Raw genomic sequence first — 23,498 nt, 5'->3', positions numbered from 1 at the left:
TCAATCAGTTTTGTTCTTTAAAATCTGCATCTAACAAGAAAGCTCCCTTCTTCCTGACAGTGTTATTCAGTCGACATGAAATAATTTTCTGTAATTGTACCAATTACATTTTTCCATCAGTAGGCTATTGACATGTTAAAATGGGTGACTATTCACCAGAATTGCTATGTCAAAAGCAGTGACAGCAAAATTACTCTAGCCAAATACCTGGTTAGTAACAGCTTGGGACTAAAACAAGAAAAAGTTTAAGTTGTATATATGTAGAGTCAGCAGTCCATCTATGTCAAGGCATACAGAACCCCCCAAACAATTTATACCAGAAGACCCTGTGTTCCTTAGTGTTCACACCGACCGAAGTGCAAAGGGAGCCTGAGAGTCCTAGCACTCCTACGCTGAGGACGAAGGATGGACACAGTGAGAGTGCAGGGACATGAACAAATGATGAGAAAACTAATTCTAGCTACCCAAGATACATGCTATTTGCTGGTTACATAAAGACATTTGCATAATGCATAAAAGAAATGAGTTTAGCTTTGGATTCAAACCCTTCCTCTAAAAATCTAAGTATCAGAACTTATATTTTAAGTATTTTAGACCAAAGGTTGGTAACCTCACACACAAGGGACAGAGAGTTTCTACTTAAAAATATTTATCACACATATTCTAATTAAACCGTTCAGGCTAAGAAGCTCTTCTTAAGAACAACCCCCCTCCACACACACACACACACACACACACACACACACACACACAAAATCCATTCTTAGCAGTATCTGCAGGACACATACGCTTCTCAGGGAAACAGCAGGAAGACTACATCCAGCAGCTGAGATCATCTGAATTAGCTGCTGCTGGGGATGAAGGGGAGAGGGGAGAACAGGCAATTCTGAAGTTCAGGGTGCTTCCTGGAGAGAGGTCTCTAGGGGCCAGTAAAGAGGGAAGCACACAGGAGACAGGCAGAAAGTGTTGTCAGGAGGGTGATAGACTTGACCTTGCCCCTATTTAATGGCATGCAGGTGCCTCTTGTACACAGGTGCCCGTCACACCAACTATCAGCTTCTAAGTACAGGCATTATACCTTTCTACTTCTCATTCTTAAAACCTACCCTAAACCATGAATAACAACACCCTGAGGTATGATCTGAATACCCCTCTCTGGAAACAGCTCTCCTTGAAAGATAAACTCAACAATGCCGTTGAGTTACATGCTGGAGAAGCATTAGACAGGCACCTCCTTTATGGATGGTTCAGTCCCCACATGGTCCATGAGCTTGTAGGTGGCAGCAACAAACAATGCTGTGGTTTCCAGGCCTTCCTCGAACTGGAGATACACGCCCCCTAGTTCATCCAGTCGAGCAACAAGGTCCTGTCATGAAGAAATGGAGGCACACTGGGACACAGAGATCGCAGAAATGAGATACAAAAAGTACAGTCACCCCAGAGCTGGCGCCTCTGAGAAATCTCACTAAACCCGAAGACCACCATAACCACTTAGTACTTTCTATAGAAGGGCAGACAGGCAATCTCCAGCAGCTCTGGTAGCATGCTTCCCATAGCCCCCTGCACTCCTGCCAAAGTCTAAGAGCCAGGGCACTGAAGCAGCCATCAGTTTGGGCACAACAGTGATCCGGGCTGCAGTGTTGCCAGGCAGCATCAACACGGAGATGGAGCTGTGGCCTCCCACTTGGATAGTACCTACAATCACAGCACCTCTCGTCAGTCAATGCTCTACAAGACAAGAACCCACTGCTCTTCTGGGGAGCAGAATGAGGCAGTTTCTGTGTCTGTGAAGCACACAGCAAAAACACTGCCAGAGCTGCCCATCATCACTGCTATATGGATAGATAGATAGCTCTTGGGAGTGGCCCAAGGAACAGAACATCCTGGGTACAGGACTGAGCAATAGTAAAAACGGCAGTGAGCCAGGGATGGCAGTACACATTAAAATCCTAGCTCAGGAAGATGCCGCCAAATTTAAGACCAATATGGTTTACAGAATGAGACTGTCTCAACCAAAAACCCCACCCACAGTATCCACTTAACAGGTAGCGAGTTAATATATGCAGGCTCTTTTAACCTTACTGGCTCCCACACCTTACCTACAATTACAAAGCCGTAAGTGGCAGAGAGAAGCATTTGAGTTTTAGATTTGTTGGTTCCATAACTTATGGCCATTATTAGCCTAACAAATATTCTCTAAGACGTACTGCTTAAATACAAAGAACCCAAGCGTGTTGGACTTCACAGCCATGGATATAAAAGATATATATATATATAAAGCCTGTTACAAGAAACTAGTCCTGTCTACTTGCAAGAGTGTCTTAAAGGGTGTCAAAGACAGGAGCTCCGAGACTCATGTGGAGAAACAGATTTATACCTCAATCTCCTCCACGATGTTCCTCAGGTCAGCTTGTTGTGATAGGTGGGATGCTGTCTGCAGAGCCTGGACCGTTCTGGAAGGTAAAGAATAAAGCACTGAGACTAAGATTTAGTTAACGGTACAGAAACATGCCTGAAGGCATTCTCTACCTCGTACAGGATATTATGCTAGGCTGAAACTGGCTGCTTGTCAACCGTCTATCTTTCTTACTCCAGACTAAAGAAGGATCGTGTGATCTACTCAAGACTAAAGAAGTACTGTGAGATCTACGCTTGTAAACTGGGCAGAAATTGGAGCAACTTTTCTAAAACGAGACTAAAGCACACAAGGAAAAGATTCGGCAACCATGTGCTCAACAGTCCCCACTTATGCCGCCAGCTTCCTACTGCAAGATCTACAAGTGACACTCCCTCCGGCATTCAGGAGAGAGAAGGGACAGATTTAGTCTTATTTTCTTTTAATCATTTATTTAGTATTCTCTATATAAAACCTTATGAATACATGTATAATATATACTTAATTCTTATGAACAATGACTTTATACTATTAAAATGATATTCAATTTAAAAAATTTTATTATTAAATTTTGGAGATGGGTCTTATATAACCCAGGCTGGCCTCAAACCTGTTGATGAACCTTAAACTCCTAGTCTTCCTGCCTCTACTTTCCGAGTGCTGGGATCACAGGTGTATACCCCCATACTTGCTCTATGTAGTGCTAGGAACTGAACCCAGGACCTCATGCATGCTATGAAAGCATTCTATCACTACAACTCAACTCTCAAGCAATACTCTACCAACTAAGCTATATACCAAGCCCCTTAATCTCAAAATTCAAAATAAAGTGAATTCAGTGGCACTTACTACAGTCACCATGTCCAACCACTGTCTCCATTTATATGCAGCAGAACATTTCCATGAGTTCCAAATAAAGTTCCAGGGCATTAAGCAGTTCCTCTGCATGGTGGAGCTCCCCCCTCCCCCAACCCCAGTAACACACTTCTATAGATTTATCTGTTCTGGATACTCTCACAACAGATGACTTGTTGGGAAGGTCCTGAGCATCAGTTCCAGGTTCTTGTGTACACCAAGTAAGCATTCTACCACTGGTATGATATCGTCCCTAATATATGACTTTTTCTTTTTCTTTTTTTTTTTGTTTTTTTGTTTTTTTGAGACAGGGTTTCTCTGTGTAGTTTTGGTGCCTGTCCTGGAACTCACCCTGTAGACCAGGCTGGCCTCGAACTCACAGAGATCCATCTGGCTCTGCCTCCCAAGTACTGGGATTAAAGGTGTGCACCACCGCCACCTGGCAATATGACCTTTTAATTTTTAGCTCATCTACAGTGTGGCATGTATCAGCATTTTATTCTCTGTTTTACTAATATATTTTTATTAAGAGTATAATCCATAAGAGAAACATTTTGCTGGGTGTGTTGGCACACACTTTTAATCCCAGCACTCAGGAGACATAGACAGGCAGATCTCTGTGAGTAAAAGGCAGCCTGGTCTACAGAAGGAGTTTCAGGACAGCAGGACTATATAGAGACATTTGGTCACACACAAAAAATTTTTTCCCCTCTGACTTCCCCATGTGTACCACAGGGCATGTGCCTACCTCTACACACACACATACCCCCCTAAATAACAACAACAACATATTTTAAGGTGGAACATAACACTTTTACATACGTAATTTTTTTTATTAGATTTTTTTTCTATTAATGCAGATAGTCTGGATGGAGAGCACAGATATTTCTCTGGGTAAAATGAGGGAAGCTGAGGCCCCCTGGTGGTCAAATGTTCTGGTGCTCAGGCAAAGAACTGAATAATTCCTAAGAGATGCCCGAGTCTTTGTGTAAACCACTACTGATCAAGTCAGTGTCAGCGAATGTAGAGGAAGACTCTGTCTACTTATGTTGAGATCCTAACAATTTAGATTCCCTCCATGGAAAGCTAATTCCATTAAGATGACAAGTTGGAAGACAGAAGAGTCACAATTGAAGGAGAGAAGCCCCATGAGTTTTTAATGACTCCTCCAGGACACTTGTCATTGTAACGCACTTGAGAAAATGAAACCTGAATTTCCAAACAAAACAAAAATCCCCCATCTGCTCAAAATAAATGCCAGCTCAAAAACTGCTGCTAAGACAGTCAAAAAGAACTTTCCAGTTAAGACATCATTTTTCTCTTCTTCGGAGCAACTGCATGTCATGCTGCACTGATCTCAAAAGTTTCATAACGAAGTCAATCACTTAGTGTTAGAAAAGTTCCGTCACTGGCTTCATTACTTATCCCCAGTTAGCAATAACTTCTTTCTAGAATACTACGCTCTACCACGGAGAAAGCCAACTCTGTCCTGCTCATACACAGCAGATAATTCAAAGAACTTAGCTATCAAAGATCTTGGTTCAGATGGTTCATTCAGACTGACACTTTTTACTTTTCAAGACTAACTTATGAACAGACACTCCTTAGAACAACTCCACTCACACACAAAGGTCCATCGCAGACAGTCCTAATTTACACCAGCCCTTACTGATTTGGTCAAATTAGCTTCATTAAAATTAAAAGCATCCTGCCAGTCTAACCTTTAGGATAACCCTTTGAGAAGAAGGCCGCTTTCAGGTGTGAGAGCATCTGAGGCTGCAGGGAAGAGGAAGCAATAAGCTCGCTGCACAGAGGTACCACACAGACAAGACAGACTGACACAGTGCTATCTGACTGACAGCATGTGCCCTTTTCTCAAACCACACACAAGTATAATGTCAGTCTTCATTAACTCTTTATTTGGCACATCCACTGTGTCAGACTCAGGAGCCATGTAAGCACAGCAACTTAGGATCTAATACGGAAATTATTACAGTCCTACCAAGGAAGCATCTTGCTCCTCAAGAACAAAACACTGTATGTCCAAGGACAGGCACAGTGCTAGGCTCTGCACATCTACCATCTCTACACTCAGCCCACATTGTAAAGATTGTTGGCCTCGAGCCGAGCGGTGGTGGCGCACGCCTTTAATCCCAGCATTGGTGGGGGAGGGCAGAGCCAGGCGGATCTCTGTGAGTTCGAGGCCAGCCTGGGCTACCAAGTGAGTTCCAGGAAAAGGCACAAAGCTACACAGAGAAACCCTGTCTCGAAAAACCAAAAAACAAACAAACAACAACAACAACAAAAAAAAAACAAAGATTGTTGGCCTCATTGTGTAGATGAAACTCAAAGACATTATTAACTTGTCCAGAGTCCCACAGCAAGAAGGGAACATACCCTGGGCTCAAAGCCAAGTGTGTCTGATTCCAAAGCAGCTTACCTTTCCTTGTGCTTCTTCCTATTGTGAGGGGTTTCTTTTCTTTCTTTTGAGACAGGGTCTCACCATGTAACTCTAGCTGGCCTAGACTCACCGAGATCTGCCTGCCTCTACCTCATCTCCCAAGTGCCTCCCCCCTCCTTTTCCTGGCAGGAAATGGGAAGTTTTTTGTTTTTGTTTTTTAAGAAGGTAGCATGATGGTGACATGACATTATGTAGTGCTAACTGGGGATGCAATCCACTAAAAGGGAGTATGAACAGAGACAAAAGCAAGTGGTCTGCCAGGCATGGTGGTGCACTTTTAATTCTATCACTCTGAAGACAGAAGCAGGCAGATCTCTGTGAGTTAAATGCCAGCCTGGTCTACACAGTGAGTTCCAGGATGGCCAGGACTATGAAGAGACCCTGTTTCGAAAAGCAAAAAACAAAAACAAACAAAAAAACCCCAAGCAGCCTAAAATAAAAGATTTCTAAGAGCAGAGCACCAGGCAATTATGCACAAAAGCATGAGTGTAAGAGAGATTTTCTGCTCTTACGTCACTATTGACCTTGTCAATATGAGCAGGACTAAAAGTAACAATGAGAATGTCAACTGAACCCTTCCCTTAACAAAGCTTCAAGTTTAGAAATAATCTGGTTGTTGCTCCCCAACTCACAAACTTCTGGGAACCAGCTTGCTTTTTTGTTGGGGTATGCATGCATGTGGATGTCCTGGCATGTGTGTGCGGGCTGGAGACCAACCTGTCAGAGTTGGTTCACTCCTTGCACCATGTGGTTTCCTGACCCAAACTCAGGGTCTTAGCTTAAGGTAAGCAGATTTACCTGCTGAGCCATTCCTAGGGCCCAGGTGGTTTGATTTTATGGTAGTAGGCTTACTCATGGTAAGTGCTTTACTAAACACTGCTCTGCATTTCCAGGCCTAAACCCACTGTTCTGAAAGGAGTTATTGGTACTGTTAACCTGCTGTGAAAGCATTAACAGGTGTATCAGTGAGGTTTCTACTGCTGTGACGAAACACCATGACCAAAAGCAACCTGAAGAGGAAAGGGTTTATTTGGCTTTCACTTCCGTATTCCTGTTCATTGTTGAAGGAAGTCAGGACAGGAACTCAAACAGGGCAGGAACCTAAGACAGGAGCTGATGCAGAGGCCATGGAGGGATGCTGCGTACTGGCTTGTTCTCCATGGTTTGTTTAGCCTGCTTTCTAATAGAACCCAGGACCACCTGCCCAGAGATAGCATCACCCACAATGGGCTAGGCCCTCCTCCACCAATCAATAATTAAGAAAATATACTACAAACTTTCCTACAATCCGGTCTTATGGAGGTATTTTCTCAGTTGAGGCTCCCTACTCTCAGATGACAAAAGCTTGTGTCAAGTTGACATAAAAACTAGCCGGTACGACAGGGCTCCAGGTATTCCACATCAGAGGCACACAAAAAGCAACATGGACTATTGTTTTAAATGGTAAGTTTTAGTTTTGTTTTGTTTTTGTTTTTTTTTTCTTTTTTTGGTTTTTCGAGACAGGGTTTCTCTGTGTAGCTTTGTGCCTTTCCTGGGACTCACTTGGTAGCCCAGGCTGGCCTCGAACTCACAGAGATCCGCCTGGCTCTGCCTCCCGAGTGCTGGGATTAAAGGCGTGCGCTGCCGCTGCCGCCGCCGCCGCCACCACCACTCGGCGGTAAGTTTTAGTTTTAAAGAATAATTGCAAAAATACATTTTCACTTTTAAGTTTAACAAACATTCCGAATCAGTTACCAGATCTCTTTATAATAACTGTCCGTAAAAGCTACTCAGGGTCTCGACAGTGGTGTGTGTGTGTTATCTCACCACTAGGAAAAAGAAGACAGGTGGATCCCTGGGGCTTGCTGGTCAGACAGCTTAGCCTATTGACAAGTTGCATGGCATTAGAAACCTGGTCTCAGCTGAGCAGTGGTGGTGAATGCCTTTAATCCCAGCACTCAGGAGACAGAGGCAGGCAGAGTTCTGAGTTCAACGCCAGCCTGGTCTACAAAGTAAGTTCCAGAACATCCAGGAACACACAGAGAATCACTCTTTTTTTTTTTTTTTTTTTTTAAAGATTGATTTATTTATTATGTATACAGCATTCTGTCTGGATATATATGCCTACATGCCAGAAGAGGGCACCAGATCTCATTACAGATGGTTGTGAGACACCATGTGGTTGCTGGGAATTTAATTCAGGACCTCTGGAAGAGCAGCCAGTGCTTTTAACTGCTGAGCCATCTCTCCAGCCTCAAAACCCTCTCTTGAACCACCCCCCCAAAAAAAAGGAAGGAAGGGAAAGGGAAGGAAGAGAAAGAAAGAAAGAAAGAAAGAAAGAAAGAAAGAAAGAAAGAGAGAGAGAGAGAAAAAGCCAGCCCACCCTGTCTCAAGAAACACGTAAACGGCACTGAGGGAGCAGCACCTGTATGTAATGAATCTATTCTCCACACACACACACACACACACACACACACACACACACACACACTCTCTCTCTCTCTCTCTCTCTCTCTCTCTCTCTCTCTCTCTCTCTCTCTCTCACATGTGGGGTAAAATCATCCCATAAAGTGCTTTTTCTTCACCTATGCCTTTTGCAGAGGACCAGAGTCTGATTTCTAGACTGTGTTATCCCCTCAGAATCCATGTGCCCAATAGACGCTGTTTCTCACAACTCCAAGGGATCCAGTACATTCCCGTTCTTCACAGGACCCCTAGTACTAATGTCTCAACAGCCCTGGCCAAGCCTCACCAGAAACTGCATGTAGCTCACTGGCCTCATTGTCCTTTGGTAATCTACCCTTGCTCCAGCCTCCAACCTGTCTCTGTATGATGGTAGACTTACACCACCTCAGCCCTTGCCTCCTGCCCAAACAGCTGGAAGATAATGTCTGTGTGAGTTCCACAGGGCCAAGGACCAGACTTTTCTGCCTAACCTAAGTGCCAGTCACTGGGGATAGGGAGATGCAGGCATGAGGACCTGAGTTCAGACTCCTAACCCAAGGAAAAGTTGGACACAGCAGTGTGTCTGTAACCCCAGTACTAGCAGGAGGATCCCTGGAGCTCATTAGCCAACCTGTCTCAAAAACCAAAGTAGAATGCCAGGAGTGATGGTGCACTCTTTCAATCCCAGCTCTTGGGAAGCAGAGGCAGGTGGATCTCTGTGAGTTCAAGGACAGCCTGGTCTGCATAGGGAGTGCCAACAGCCAGGGCTAAACAGTGAGATCCTGCCTCAAATAAAAACAAAAACAAAAACAAAAAAGGTGAAAAGTGACCGAGGAAGACGCCTGGCCTGGCCTCCAGTTGCAAGCAAACACACACACACACACACACACACCCCAGAATAGTGTCTGCCACATCTAACAGAGCACCTGGCCCACAGCAGATGTCCAGAAATATGTGCCGCAGCAATGAATGAACCCTCTCAGGTTAGTAACCAACACAAAGGATGCTCAGGAAGTGATCAAACTGACAACTTACGCTAGCACAGTCTCCTCCTTGCTCAGCCGAGCCGTAAGGGCACCAAGGGCTTCATGGGATGCCAAGGGAAGGCCAAAGCCACTGAGTGCTGCAACTGCGTGGTAGATCTGGGCAACAGAGGAGTCTTCACTGACTGCTGCCAGAAGCAGATCTTTGGTCTCATTTGAAACAGACACCTAGGAAAGAAATGGCAGACACGGTTAGAACAGGTGAAGGCATACTGACAATAGTGTGTGTGCGTCCCCCAAAGCATGACCACCCAGCACCCCCAAACCAAACGCTCATCAAGTCAACCCCACCTCTGTTGATTGGTTTTTTGTCAACTTAACACAAGCTAGAGTTACTTGGGCAGACTGAACCTCAATTGAGAAAATGCCTCAATAAAACTGGCCTGTGGGCAAGTCTATAGAGCATTTTCTTGATTGAAAATTGATGTGGGAGGGCCCAGACTATTGTAGGTGGTGTCACCTCTAGGCAGGTGGTCCTGAGGTTTATAAGAGAGCAGGCTGAGCAGGCCATGAGGAGCAAGCCAGTAGTATGCAGCAATCCTCCACTGCCTCTTCTTCAGCTCCTGCCCTAGCTTCCTTTGATGATGAACTGTGATGTGGAAGTCTAAGCAAAACTCCCTCCCTCCAAGTTCCTTTGGTCGTGGTGTTTTATCACAGCAATAGAAACTCTAACTAAGACAACGTCCCAAAAGATACCAACAAGTTGCTTGTTCAACAGAAAGATCTAGAAATCTGAGGTGAGGGTGCACTGAATACTTTTAAATGTTGAAAGAGAAAGGAAAGAAAATCTCAAGGCCTCCCAGAAGAGATAAGAAGTGTAAGAAAAGCCAGGCGGTGGTGGCACACGCCTTTAATCCCAGCACTCGGGAGGCAGAGCCAGGCGAATCTCTGTGAGTTCGAGGCCAGCCTAGGCTACCAAGTGAGTTCCAGGAGAGGCGCAAAGCTACACAGAGAAACCCTGTCTCGAAAGAAACCCTGTCTCGAAAAACCAAGAAAAAAAAAAAAAGAAGTGTAAGAAAAACTAATCTGTGGTGGTGCATGCCTTTAATCCCAGCACTCAGGAGGCAGAGCCAGGCAGATCTCTGTGAGTTCAAGGCCAGCTTGGTCTAAAGGGCGAGATCCAGGACAGGCACCAAAACTACACAGAGAACCCCTGTCTCAAACCCCCCCCCCCAAAAAAAAGGAAAAGAAAAGAAAAACTAATCTAAAAGCCATTACAGTGAACCCTTAAAGGGAAATATATTTTCTTATAGGAGAAAAATTACGTGGATGAATTCCAACCTACACCAACAATTCCTTATTCTTAAAAATTATATTAATAATCTGACATTATACTCTCTCTAAAAATGCACCTTACTGCTTATAAATAAATAAACAAATAAGTGGAAGGCAGTATATAAACCTGGGCTCACCTCACAGCCTGAGAGCACCTTGCTGGACTGGGCAGCATAGAATAGGGAGTCCACGTTGCTGGGGTCCAGGTTCGACTTGATGAAGGTACAGGCTTTCTAAAGAAGGGAGAAATTCAAAGATAAGTAGTGAAATAACGCAGTAACTGGGAAGGTAAAAGTGCTTAGGGGGATAAATAAAAATCTAAAACTACGGAGGCTTAAAGTGTGAATTATTCTAGATACAACTGTTTTTAAATAGTTATTTTCCACAGGACACTATTACCCCAAATTGCTGACTTTACACAAGGAACAGTGCTGTGGGATGTTCTGTATGGCAAATGTGTTGCTCTGATTGGTCAATAAATAAAACACTGATTGGCCAGTGGCTAGGCAGGAAGTATAGGCGGGGACTAACAGAGAGGAGAAAAGAAAGAACAGGAAGGCGGAAGGAGTCACTGCCAGCCGCCACCAGGACAAGCAGCATGTGAAGATGCCGGTAAGCCATGAGCCACGTGGCAAGGTATAGATTTATGGAAATGGATTAATTTAAGCTATAAAAACAGTTAGCAAGAAGCCTGCCACGGCCACACAGTTTGTAAGCAATATAAGTCTCTGTGTTTACTTGGTTGGGTCTGAGCGGCTATGGGACTGGCGAGTGACAAAGATTTGTCCTGACTGTGGGCCAGGCAGGAAAACTCTAGCTACAGAACAGCAAGTCTGAGATTGGTAGAAACCACTTAAGTGCCCTGCTCTGGCCATGACCTGTGTTGGGTGTCACAGTGCTCTCCCTTTTGATGAGCATAGGCCCTTCACAGACACTATCATTACCTCCAGTAGCAGAAAAGTAACTGGGACGAGAGTAGATGAGTGGCCTGTGGAAGAGGGCAGAGTTAAGAGTGTCCTCTGATGCTAAGTGTCTTGGGTTTTCCAGTGTCGTGTCTCCAAAGCCAAGTCAGACAACCAATCGAAAGTGACTTTAAAGCCTTCCCCTCTTTCACCTGACTTCCTGGCTCAGGCACAAGCATCACTATCCAGCCAACCACCCAGACCAGACACTGGGGAACTGCTGTGGACTATTCCCTTCCCTCCAAGTCTACTTCCTTTCTATTTTCAACCGACACTGACCCCTGGCTTGTCTCTGCCCTAAGGCAGGTCCTTGTCATCCCTCACCTGATTGTTAGTCTTTTTTTAACTGCCTCAATGCATGCGATCTATTCTGTGCACCACGAGACGAAACTCTATGAAATACAAAGCACCCACACTGCATTACTATTAAAGGCATCCATGGTTCCCATCACTCCCAGAAAAGATCCAAAGTTACCAACATAGCACACAATGTCTGAGTGGCACCCCCCACACCCCCTTCTGTGGCAGCTCCATCAGCAGGGCCCACCGCGGGCCCCAGAATCCTACTCTTTTCTCCTGCAAAAGTGGCTGGAATTTTGTTCTGTGCTCATTACTGTGTTGGGTGCAATGTTCTCAGGCAGCTGTCGCTGAGTACTTGTGTCAAGTGCTTTGGGATGTACAGGGCAGAGTGGGGGCTGTGGCCTCTCATGTGATGAGTATCAACAAAGGTTGTATGAGACGGGTGCATCTGAGCAGAGGCGAAGGGAGGATCTCATTGGTAGACAGGAGACAAGGAAAAGGTGCCAGGCAGAAATAGCCAAGGGCGGGAAAATAGTTATACTGCTAAACATTTACTTTAAATGAGCTAGTATAGAACACAGCTATTTCCCAGGCATGGTGGCATATGTCTTTAATCCTAGCACTCGGAAAGCAGAACTAGGCTGCGAGTTTGTGTAGTATGAATCTTAAAAGGTCTTACTACAAACAAACCCAGAGCCAGATATTGGGGTGAATGCTGGAAGATCAGAGAGACAGAACAAGCCACAGCCACCTCACCTGGCCAACTTCTCAGCTGATCCTGTTTCCTCAGACTGGAAGCCTCTGTGTCCTTATCCAAATGGCACTCAGCTGAACTGCTGCTCGAAGCCTAAAAGCTTAGCCAGCCTAGTTCCTGGTTTTCACGCCTTATATACCTTTCTGCTTTCTGCCCTCACTTCTTGGGATTAAAGGCTCACTTCTTGGGATTAAAGGCGTGTGTCACCATGCCTGGCTGTTTCCAATGTGGCCTTGAACTCACAGAAATCCAGAGGGATTCTGCCTCTGGAATGCTAGGATTAAAGGTGTGAGTGCCACCATTTTCTAGCCTCTGTATCTGGTGGCTGTTCTGTTCTCTGACCCCAGATAAGTTTATTAGGGTGCACAATATTTTGGGGAACACAATACTACCACAAGTTTGAGGCCAGCTTGGTCTACATAGTGAATTACAGGACAGCCAGGGCTATGTAGAGAGACTTTGTCTAAAAAACAAAACTACCCTCCTCCCAGGTATTCAAAATTTTATGGCCAATTCAGTTAAAAGTGGGTGCTTCTGGTGCTGGGAGGTGTTGCTAAGAGATAGACTACTTGCCTAGCATGCATAAGACCTGGAATTTGATCCCTAGAAATCACAGAAAAGAAAAAGTAGGAACCTCTGGGGAATGGAATAGGGAGTGGGAGTGGGTGAGTCATGAAACCACCTGTGCCCTTCCCTAACAGCTATGCTACATGATGTCATGTCTCACTGCAGGACTGGGTCACTCAAAAAACAAAACAACTCTTTTAAAAAACCGTTAGGAACAAAACTTAAGTAAGATCCTCAAAAAGGGGCCAGGTGTGGTGGTGCATTCCCTTAATCCCAGCACTCAGAGGCAGAGGCAGGCAGATCTCTGTGGGTTTGAGGCCTGCTTGGTCTACAGAGCAAGTTCTAGGACAGCCAACACTACACAGAGAAACCTTGGATTGAACCACCCCCGCCCCCCAAAAAAAAATCAGGAAAAAAAAAACCAAATATCATTTTTAATGGGCTGGAGAGATGGCTCAGCAGTTAAGAGCACTGGCTACTCTTCCAGAGGTCCCGAGTTCAATTCCCAGCAACCACATAGTGGCTCACAACCATCTGTAACGGGATCAGATGCCCTCTTCTAGTATGGATGAAAACAAAGCATTCATATACATAAAATAAACAACAACAACAACAACAACAAATCTTCAAAACAAACAAGTTTCTGAGTGCAGTTTGAAAGAACCAGAGGGAAGGCAGGGCCGTGATGCTACACATCTTTAATTTCTCCTGCACACTCAGGAGGAAGAGGCAGGCAGATCTCTGTGTGTTTGAGGCCAGCCTGGTCTACAGAGCAAGTTCCATAACAGCCAGGGCTACAAAGAGAAACTCTGTCTCAGAAAACCAAAACCAAATCAAACAAAAGAACCAGAGGGAAAAGGAAAGAAACTAAATACTCCCCCTTGTATAAACTGGGATCTGAAGAAGGAAACTGGTTACTTCATGAAAGCAACATGTCCACACACAGCAAAGACGCTAAGAAGTGCTCTGCTGCCCTCTGGTGCTTTAACAATGAAAAGACAGCACCAGGTCCCCACAGTGGTAAGGTACCTCTTTCCCAGCACTAAAATGCGTCACAGTGTAGGAAGTGCCTCTAGGGGATTTAAATGACCCTTCCATGGACACTTTTACTGTCTTAAGTTCATAGAGAAGCAAAGCAGCTCAACTGAGGTCATTCCTAACTAGGAGAACTGCCTTCAAATCCAGAGGGCCTGGCTGTAACCCCTACCAGAAGAGGCTGCTAAAATGTTCTGTTGTGGAGTAGATTCCTACTCTGATGCTCCCAAGGACAAGCCAAGGGCAAGGGTAAGAATGGTGAGTGGCTCATGATGTCCACAGCATGGCTCTAACAGCAACGGGAGCGGGAAACTTCATAAACATGCTCAGGACCTTCAGTGAGTGCTCCTCTCTCCACGCCAGGGCTCGGGCTGCAGCTAGCTCTACCTGTAGGTGCTCTCCACACACATCCTCGCCTCAGTTCTTTGTGCCCTTTGGTAAAACTCCAAGGGCCCCAACACCATCCTGAGCGAAGAACTTTCTCCTACCTTCCTTCCAGCCCCCCAAACCCAATCAGACACCATGTACTACATGGCTCTTTCCTGGCCACCCTCTCCCTCACTTCCTCCAGCACCAGCTCCCAGCCCCTCTCGTCTCCTCTTAGACCTCACACTGAGCAAGCATATCCTTTGCCACTGAGCCCACTGTTTCCGTACACACTACCTGCCTACCATGCTTCCAATAGCCCTGGCTCTTGCTGCCCTAGACACCAACTCCTAGGCAACACTTCGAGCACTAGTAAGCCCCAGGCTTTGCAGAGGCTGCTCTCCATCATCTCATCAGCACAGTCCTTCTCTCTAATTGACAACCCATAATGCATTCATAAAGTTCAAGTCTTGATTTAAACCAACTCATTCATCCTTGTCTCTCAACCCGCTGCTGGCTTCTCTTCCCACAGTCCCACTTCAGTTCACACCTTCAGTCCTAATCAATGTCTCCTCAAACTCACAACACCAGCAAAGAACATTTTTAGAGGAACGTGCTCAAACTAAATTTCACGTGGAACTCTAAATCATGCCACAGCTCAGAAGGCACGGTGAGTGCCTTACTCCTCCACAAGCCTCAAACACAAATCCGATGATTCACAAATGTTCTGCCCTTGGTAGAAATCTTTCACCCTGCATTCCATCCTCCTAAAATCTGCCATTAGTCTAACAGTCCAACTTCATCAGTTACACTTTACAATACAAAAGCTCTACTAGGTGCCTCTGCTCCACTCCAGGTCCCTCAAGTTGTTGAGGACTCTCTCCTCAGGGACCCCCATACTCTGAGGAAACAGGGTAGCACTGAAGCGTCATTAAAGCACACCACAAACATAGTGTCTGTGCTAGGCATTGTCTGAACTTGCCTAAATAAATTATCACTAGAACAAAAAAAAGGCCTCACTATTAAGAACCATAACTAGAGCTACTCTGTGAAAGGGGCCCTTTGTGGCATAATCTGATTTCACTTTATACTAACAACAATCTAGTGAGGTGGGATACATAATTCCCTTTTCACAGAAAAGGGAAGCAGAATGAAAAGTTTAGGTTAACTGACTGATGCCTGTGAGCTTACTTTCAAGCTAAAATAACTCACTTTGAGGGTTCACGAGACCATGAGGAAAAGTGCATCCTTAACATAGTCACACACAGGAGAAATTTGAATAAGCTGATTCCCTGACAGCAGGGATTAGCAAATGTTTCCTATAAAAGACCAATTAGTCATTATTTCAGGATTTGGGGCTAGACAGCCTAGAAACTACGCAGTACACTGCTAAGGTACAGAAGCAGCAGTAGATGATATGTATATGAACGGTGTGACTATATTTCAATAAACCCTCATTTACAAAAACAAGCTTCAACATGGATGTGACCATGGGAACTAGAGTCTGTCACCCTCTTCACGTTCAGACTCACTGGTAGACACTCACAGTTAACCTCGTCTAGGTCTTGTTTCCTCTTCTGTTACAGGAAATGTTTCTGACAATATAGACACATGAAGATAACTCAAAAGAACATACCAGGTGTACCTGGTACATACAAAATCCTCAATAAGTAACACTGGTTACTGACTCCAGCCTGGGATAGAGTAGATCCTGCCCAAAAGCCAAGAAGTGTGTGCTCATGGTCCATCTCTCCCTCCCTCCCTCCCTCCCTCCCTCCCTCCCTCTCCCTCTCCCTCTCCCTCTCTCTCTCTCTCTCTCTCTCTCTCTCTCTCTCACACACACACACACACACACACACACACACACACCCCTTGACCTATTGGCACAAACGGGACATTTTGAGCCCCCCAGAAAGAACAAGCGCTGACATGAACTAAAAGACACTGGCAGGGACTCCCAGTTCTGGCCAAGACAGAACTGAAGGCATCAACTTGACGCTTCTCCCAATAACTAGAAAACTAGGCAAAATATAGGAAATCGAGACACTGGACAACAGACAGTACACACACTGGTTACTCCTGCCCGTTTTGAAATAGGGCCTCTTTCTGTAGTCCTGGCTGGCCTGGAAATCACTCTGTGGACCAGGCTGACCTGGAACTCAGAGATCTTTCCACCTCTGCTTCCCAACTGCTGGGACTAAAGGTGTGCATCACTTCGCCCACTGACTCTTCAAAAAAAGCAAAAAGCAAGGTAAGAGCATAAACAATAGGCATTTGTGTGGAAACACCTTATCATAAAGGTCTTTCATTATTTGTGATGTAGCAAAACAGCTCAAAGTGGTGGGAGGCCTTGATGGTCAGAGGTTGCAGTCCATCATTGTTTAGCAGCTTTCTCCAAAGCTAGATGACATGGGGGACTCCATCCCAGTAAGACTAACTGTCCTCTACCTGCCCTTCTCTGGAGAATGTCCCTGGGTCCGAAGGACTGACCTTATCTGAAAGCTGTCTCTGAGCCTGGATGACCTAACTTATCTTTAGCATGACCCTTAGCACAGTGTCCTGCTAGAAGCCTTCCCCTGTTGTACATATGTACTAAGAGCTTTGCTATAGGACCCTGGTGTCACATGTGAAGCCTTATGATAGGAGTGTGCCACTTAATGCAAATTAGGGTTTGTCCCCAGCCTTCCCAATCCTACTCCCTATACTCTGGAATAAAGCTGAACTGATTCACCAAAGTCATACCCCGGAGGTCTGTCTCCACCATACCCACAGCCATCCAAACACTGTTCCCCACTTCTGCTTCCTCCACCCTCATGGATCAATGTACATACGACCCCCGAGGAAGACGCAGAGCCACATCAGGGCACACTGTGACAAATCAAGGATGCATGCTATAATGAAAAGTAGCACCAGAGTCAATGAGATAGTGAGCTAGCAAAGGTTTCTGCAGACAAGCCTGACAAACCGAGCCTCATCTCTGTCACCAACAGCCTGCAGGAGCTGGTTTTCTCCCTCCACCATGAGTTCTGAGAGCTGAACTCACTCAGGTCATTAGCTTTGGTAGCAGGTACCTTTACTCACTGAGCCATTTTGCTGCACAAATGGGTGGTTTATAAATCCTAAATGTATGGTAATTTCTTATGAAGTCATAGAAAATGTCTTAGCCTAACTGTCCATGACTTTGTAATGACTACATACCCCCTTAGCTGTTCCTTGTTGTGGAATATTAGTTTAAGATGTGTTACATTTGTTTATGCTGTGGAATATTTGTTTAATGGTACAAAGATGTGTTGCATTCTTTTATGTTGCTTTTGTTTAACTCTGTAAAGCTGTGTTACTTTACCTGTCTAAAACACCTGATGGTCTAATAAAGAGCTGAACAGCCAATACCTAGGCAGGAGAGGGCTAGGCAGGGCTGCCAGGCAGACAAAATAAATACAAGGAGAAGTCTAAGTTCAAGAGAAGAGGGAGGAGCAATAAAGGGAGAAAAGGAGGAGGACACTAGGGGCCAGCCACCTGGCCACACAACCAGTCACAGAGTAAGAAGGAAAGAAAGGGATATAGAATAGAGAAAGGTAAAAGCCCAGAGGCAAGAGGTAGACTGGATAATTTAAGAAAAGCTGTCTAAAAACAAGCCAAGTTAAGGATGGGCATTTATAAGTAAGAGTAAGTCTCTGTGTATTTATTTGCAAGCTGGGGGCCAGGCCTCCAAACAGTAGAATTCATCTAAATTGCCCCACACAATGACTCTTGCTGATCAATGCATGTTGAGTCCTCCACCTTGAGCTCCTTTGAGTTGTTAGCCATGCACCTAGCACTTTCCAAGCACATGTGGGGCTGGGGAGATGGCTCAGTGGTTAAGAAGTACACAAACCAAGTCCATGCTGTATTGAGTAGTTTCACAGATAACAGTTCTAGTAGATTCCAGAGGCTCTGACTCTCTTTCCTCCTTTCCCTTAGAAATACCCAGCTGGGGGCTGGAGAGATGGCTCAGTGGTTAAGAGCACCGACTGCTCTTTCAGAGGTCCTGAGTTCAATTCCCAGCAACCACATAGTGGCTCACAACCACTTGTAATGAGATCTGGCGCCCTCTTCTGGCCTGCAGGGACACATGCAGGCAGAATACTGTATACATAATAAATAAATCTTTAAAAAAAAAAAAAGAAATACCCAGCTGGGGCTGGGAAGATGACTGGGGCTGGAAAGATGGCTCAGCCGTTAAGGCTGCTCTTCCAGAGGTCCTGAGTTTAATTCCCAGCAACCTCATGGTGGCTCACAAACATCTGTAATGGGATCTGATGCTTTCTTCTGGCCTGCAGGCATACATGCATACATGCAGACAGAGTACTCATATCCAAAAAAAAAAAAAAAAAAAAAAAAAAGAAGAAGAAATACTCACCTGGTGGGACATACATTAAGAACTAACCTCAGACTGAAAGAGTATTTGTTGTATTAAATGCAGTAATACTCACACCAGCAAGAGTTTGTTTTAAAGTATACAAGAGGAACATGTGAGGAGATTAAGATTCTCCTAAAGCACTGTAAACAGAAAAAAGGCAGCTTTACCTTGACATCTGACACCTGTGCCCCAAGGCTGTTGAGTCCCACGATGGAGTAGAAGGCAGACTCCAAATTTGTGAAAGGGCGATCCAAAGAGGCTTTCAGTCTTTCCACATCATGCTTGGTGAGGTAGTGGGTAGGTGTCAGAGCCTGGGTGCTGGCTATGATTGTCAGGGCCAACAGGAAGACAGCGCTTGAACCTTTGAGGAAAATGGCTAGTTAAGTACATGCCACATTACTCCTTGTCACAGTATGATGCAGCAAGAACTGGGAGCCTAGCCATGTGGGAATGGGTAGAGAACACAGGTCTAGACTCAAGAGATGGGGAATGATGACCCCCATCTTCAACTATCAGGACAGTCTTTCATGAAAGCTCTAGAAATCTGAAGAACACCAAAACACCATTCCCATTTAAAACTTCTCAGGACAGAACCAATCCTGAATCCTTGTATCTTGTCTCCTTCTCAACCAAACTCATCCCTCGCCCACTCTAACAACTTTCACTTTCCAGCCTGTTCCTCAAGGAGCCATGTTCCTTTCTACCCAACACTCTTTTTAGCTCTGCCTCAACTTCAACTTTGCATGATGTGTCCTTTCAGGTTTTGGCTTAAGTTTCTTCCAGAAGCTTTTCTTGAGTTAGGGCCCAGTACAATGAAGGACCTAGCCTCTGGCCTATATAGGAACCACAGTTAAGTTATTCAGCAACTGCCTCAGCTTCCTCAAGCATAAAGCAGATGACAAGTGTCATGCCTGGGCTCCTTATGAGTTAAAGGAAAAAGCTTTTAGAATAATGATTGGTCTGTAGTGAGCACCAGGTAGAGGATCAGCTGCTTCCATTACTGTGCTTGCTGCTGTAGCCACTCAGTGAAGTCTATACTGTGCCTAAGCTGCATTTTCCACAGTTCAGAGGGTGAGGGAGAGCCGGCGGTGGTGGCGCACACCTTTAATCCCAGCACTCAGGAGGCAGAGGCAGGAAGATCTCTGAGTCTGAGGCCAGCCTGGGCTACAAAGCAAGTACCAGGACTGCCAGGACTACATGGAGAAACCCTGTTTCTCAGGGGGGAAAGACAAAAAACAAAACACTCCCCCCCCCAAAAAAAGCCCCAAACAACAAGAAAGAATATGAGGGCTGATCTCTCTGCTAAACAGTAAGCTCCTAGCCTCTAGGAGCTGGAGGCTAAAGACTATTTCTCATATTTATCTCAGTATTTCCAAGTCTTATAGACAGCCAGGTATGGTATGCCCTGAATAAATGGGAAAAGAAAAAGAAAAACCAGTCCCACCTGTGATCCCCTAGGGACAGGAAGAAACTGCAGGAATGGCATCTGCCTCTCTTTTATTAAAAATAAAGACCAGGGAACATTTGAATGGCCTGTATCATGAAAAAGTGAACCCTCTGTCACCCAAGTTAAAAGCATTAAAAGGCAATTACAAGATTAACATCAGTGGCCCTAACTCCTTTGCCTATAGCTCAAGCTGAATTAGAATCCTTTAAAGACATTACTTTACAAAGAAGAAAACTGAGTAGGTTACAAGTGGCCAGTCCTGGTTGGAGTCAAACCCAGTCAACACTACGGAGTTCATTCACATTCCACTTAAGAAAATTAAATTAAAATGGGGTTGGGGGTGTGAACATATGGAGGACAGAGGAAAACTTGGGAGTCAGTTCTCTCCTCCTACCATGCAGTTCCACCTGAAGATCGAACTCAGTCATCTTAGCAATAAGGCTTAATGACAAGAACTTTAACCTCGGAGTCACCTTGACAGGCCCCTACTTTTTTTTTTTTTACAATGTTGAAAAGATGCATAACTCACAGAGACTCACTCTTCTATGAACAGCAGTTTCATTTAAGTCTTTGTGTGTTTGCTAACCTAAATGTGAAAGCTCTTTAAAAACTTAAAAGCCAGTATGTGTAGAGGCAATGGCTTAGTGTAGAATTCATCCCCTGGGTTTGATGCATAGTACCTCTAAAGTCCCCACCCTAAACTAAAAGAGCAAAGAGCTCCGTGTGCAGTATTCATCAATATATAGTGAATGCTCCTGCGTGCCATGAACTTGTTTCTCTCTCAGTGCTGGGAACTGAACCCAGCTCCTCAGCTCCCTACACCCTATTGGAAAAAAGAAAAAAATTAAGGTTCCTAAGTTACCTGTCCCTGCCCTAAGACACCTGAGACTCACACTTGAGACAGTTTCAATACACATTCTGACGTTAACCACTTTACCAGCAAATCAGTGAAATAGCAAGCTCTGTTCACTGCGTTCCCGAGTTACTTCCTTTCTCTGGGATTCCAACTACTCCTCGGCCGGGGGAATAGAAGATATACACTCAAATAGTGATTTCTAAAAAGATGACACTAAGATTCCACACTACCGTGTCCATTCAAAATCTACCAAGCATCGAATTTTGCTCTGCACTGTTAGAAGCAAGCACAGAATACCATTTAACACAGCTCTTACGAAGCAGGTACCAATCGAGAAACTGAGGAGCAGAGGGGATAAGTCCCTGGCACCTGGTCTCACAATGAGTATGTGGCCAGTTACAAGTCTGCACCTCTAGTATCCCTTCATAGCCTAGGCTTTAGGCTAGGTGAGTCTCCTGTCCCTGTCAGTGAAAAAGAACCTAGAGCCCAAACAAAGTCCAGTGACACGGTCAAAGGCTTTCAGGATGCCAAGGGTGACTCCCAGACAGGCTGCAGGCCGCCGGTCCCACTCAAATGAATGAAGGCGGCCAGGCCCGGGTCCGCGCTACCGCGGTTCGCGCTGGGCCTCGCGGGGACCCGTAGCCACGCGTTGCACGCTCCCCCTCCGCACCAACCCTTCGGGTCGGCAGCACTTCACCAGAACTCGCAGCCCTCCGTCCCACCTACGACCCCGAAAGCTCCCGAGCCCATGCCCATGCCCCTGCCCCGTAGGGGAGGGGAACAGCGCCTGGCCGGCGCCCGTGTGGTCCGCACTAGCCTCCCGCGGGCGACGCCCCGCTCCCCAAGGCGTGTCGGCCGCGGGGCCCCACTGTTGAGCCATGCGCAACGTCTCACCCGGCGGCGCCATTCCTCCGAGCAGGTCCCACCGGAGCCAGAGCAGGCAGACTTCCGCTCTGGGAAGTGGCTCCAAGAGCGCGCCGGAGGGGACGCCAGGGACCCACAGCACACGCCGCCTGCCAGGATGGGCTCCCGGCAAAGGTCAGTCTCGGCGGTCCCGCTGGGCAGGGCCGTTCTCAGCAGCCGCGGTGTGCGGGCTCCAGTCGTGGCGTGCGAACCGCTTCCAGGGTTCCGGCTGGCCAGCCCGCAGTCTCCCCCGCGCCGCGGCCCACTTGGAACCGACCGCCTCTCAACCGTCCTGCTCTGGCCGCCGCCCGGACGCGATTGGACAGGGACTTGGGTTGGGCCTGAGACGGGGCCACCTCTCATTGGCCAGGGCCAGTGACTGGCTGGACGCCCTGTCAATCACGGGGTTCTCCCGCAGCCCGGCCAATTTTAAAGCCAGGAGAAGGGAGGAGAGGCCTATAGTGACATGATTTTAACCCCTTTTGGGAATGATGGTTGAAGGATTACTACCTAGATTATTAATAACTGACTTATGAGTGATTTTTTTTTACCCAGTTTTCAAACCAGTGAGCGGTACAGTAACTCTGAGGACCATTTAAAAAAATATTTTATTCTTTGAGAATTTCATACAATGTATTTTGATCATATTCATTCCCTTCCCCCAACTCCCTACCCACTCAACTTCATGCTCTATTTCTCTGCCTTTCTAAAAAATCAAAAACAAACTAAGCATGGAGCCCTGCCCTGGAGAGTGGTTGATACACCCAGAGTCACTCCATTGAAAAAACTGATTTTCCTTCTCCTACTAGCTATCAGTTATGAATAGCTTTTTGGCTAGGGGCAGGTCTTTTGTGCCCACTTCCCCTACTCTATACTGGGATTTTGTATAGCTTGGGCTTTTGCAGATCTTGTTTATACTCTCACAAATCTCTGTAGGTTCATGTTGCATCTCCCCTGTTGTGTTTGGAAAACACTGTTTCCTTGAAGCCATTCACCACGTCTGGCTCTTACAATCTTTCTATTCCTCTTCCACGTAGATCCCTGAGCCTTGAGGTGAGAAGTATGATATAGACATCCCATTTAGGGCTGAGATTTCCAAAGTCTCTTATTCTCTGTATGTCGATCAGTTGTAGGTTTCTCTGTTGATTGCTGTCTACTGCAAGAAGAAGCTTCTCTGGTGAGGATTGAGGGATACCCTGATCTGCAAATTTAACAGACTCAAAATGGAAGCCGAAACTAATATGTAGCTCCAATTACTGAGCATTTATAATACAGTTGGAAAGAGTACTAAGCATTCTACATACATGATTTCATTTACTTTTTTGTCATTATTTTGTCAAGTGTGTAGTGGTACTATTAGCTCTTTAAAAGGAAGGAAATATTTCAGCTCAGGCATTCTGACTACAGTCTGCTTTTAACTACTGTGAGCATGTAGAGTATAGGAATGCTTCTTATC

The 23,498-nt window shown here is 45.6% G+C and overlaps 2 protein-coding genes across 8 annotated transcripts in view; one reads left to right on the top strand and one right to left on the bottom strand.

Moving 5' to 3' along the window:
* The window catches only part of Rpn2 (ribophorin II), a 53,414-nt gene extending 31,075 nt beyond the window's left edge, over window positions 1–22,339 (bottom strand). The window contains exons 1-6 of one of the 3 annotated variants that reach the window (XM_059261796.1): window positions 22,034–22,339; window positions 19,004–19,197; window positions 10,591–10,686; window positions 9,171–9,346; window positions 2,378–2,453; window positions 1,232–1,366 (exon numbers count right to left, since the gene is read on the bottom strand). In XM_059261796.1, the coding sequence (XP_059117779.1) occupies window positions 1,232–1,366; window positions 2,378–2,453; window positions 9,171–9,346; window positions 10,591–10,686; window positions 19,004–19,197; window positions 22,034–22,046 (690 nt within the window). In that variant the 5' untranslated portion in view covers window positions 22,047–22,339. The remainder of the gene's footprint in view (window positions 1–1,231; window positions 1,367–2,377; window positions 2,454–9,170; window positions 9,347–10,590; window positions 10,687–19,003; window positions 19,198–22,033) is intronic. The other 2 variants (XM_059261797.1, XM_059261798.1) reach the window with 2 other exon arrangements.
* Window positions 21,789–23,498, top strand: part of Mroh8 (maestro heat like repeat family member 8) — a 78,924-nt gene continuing 77,214 nt past the window's right edge. For 4 of the 5 annotated variants that reach the window (XR_009378945.1, XM_059261792.1, XM_059261791.1 and 1 more), the window contains exon 1: window positions 21,789–22,177. Coding sequence is in view for 4 of the 5 variants with exons in the window: in XM_059261792.1 (XP_059117775.1) it covers window positions 21,888–22,177 (290 nt within the window). In the remaining variant the exon portion in view is untranslated. The remainder of the gene's footprint in view (window positions 22,178–23,498) is intronic. The other variant, XM_059261794.1, reaches the window with a different exon arrangement.

This window comes from Peromyscus eremicus, chromosome 4, assembly GCF_949786415.1.
Source record: "Peromyscus eremicus chromosome 4, PerEre_H2_v1, whole genome shotgun sequence".
In the NCBI taxonomy this organism is placed as follows: domain Eukaryota; kingdom Metazoa; phylum Chordata; class Mammalia; order Rodentia; family Cricetidae; genus Peromyscus; species Peromyscus eremicus.
This window is presented reverse-complemented; position numbering and strand designations above follow the sequence as displayed.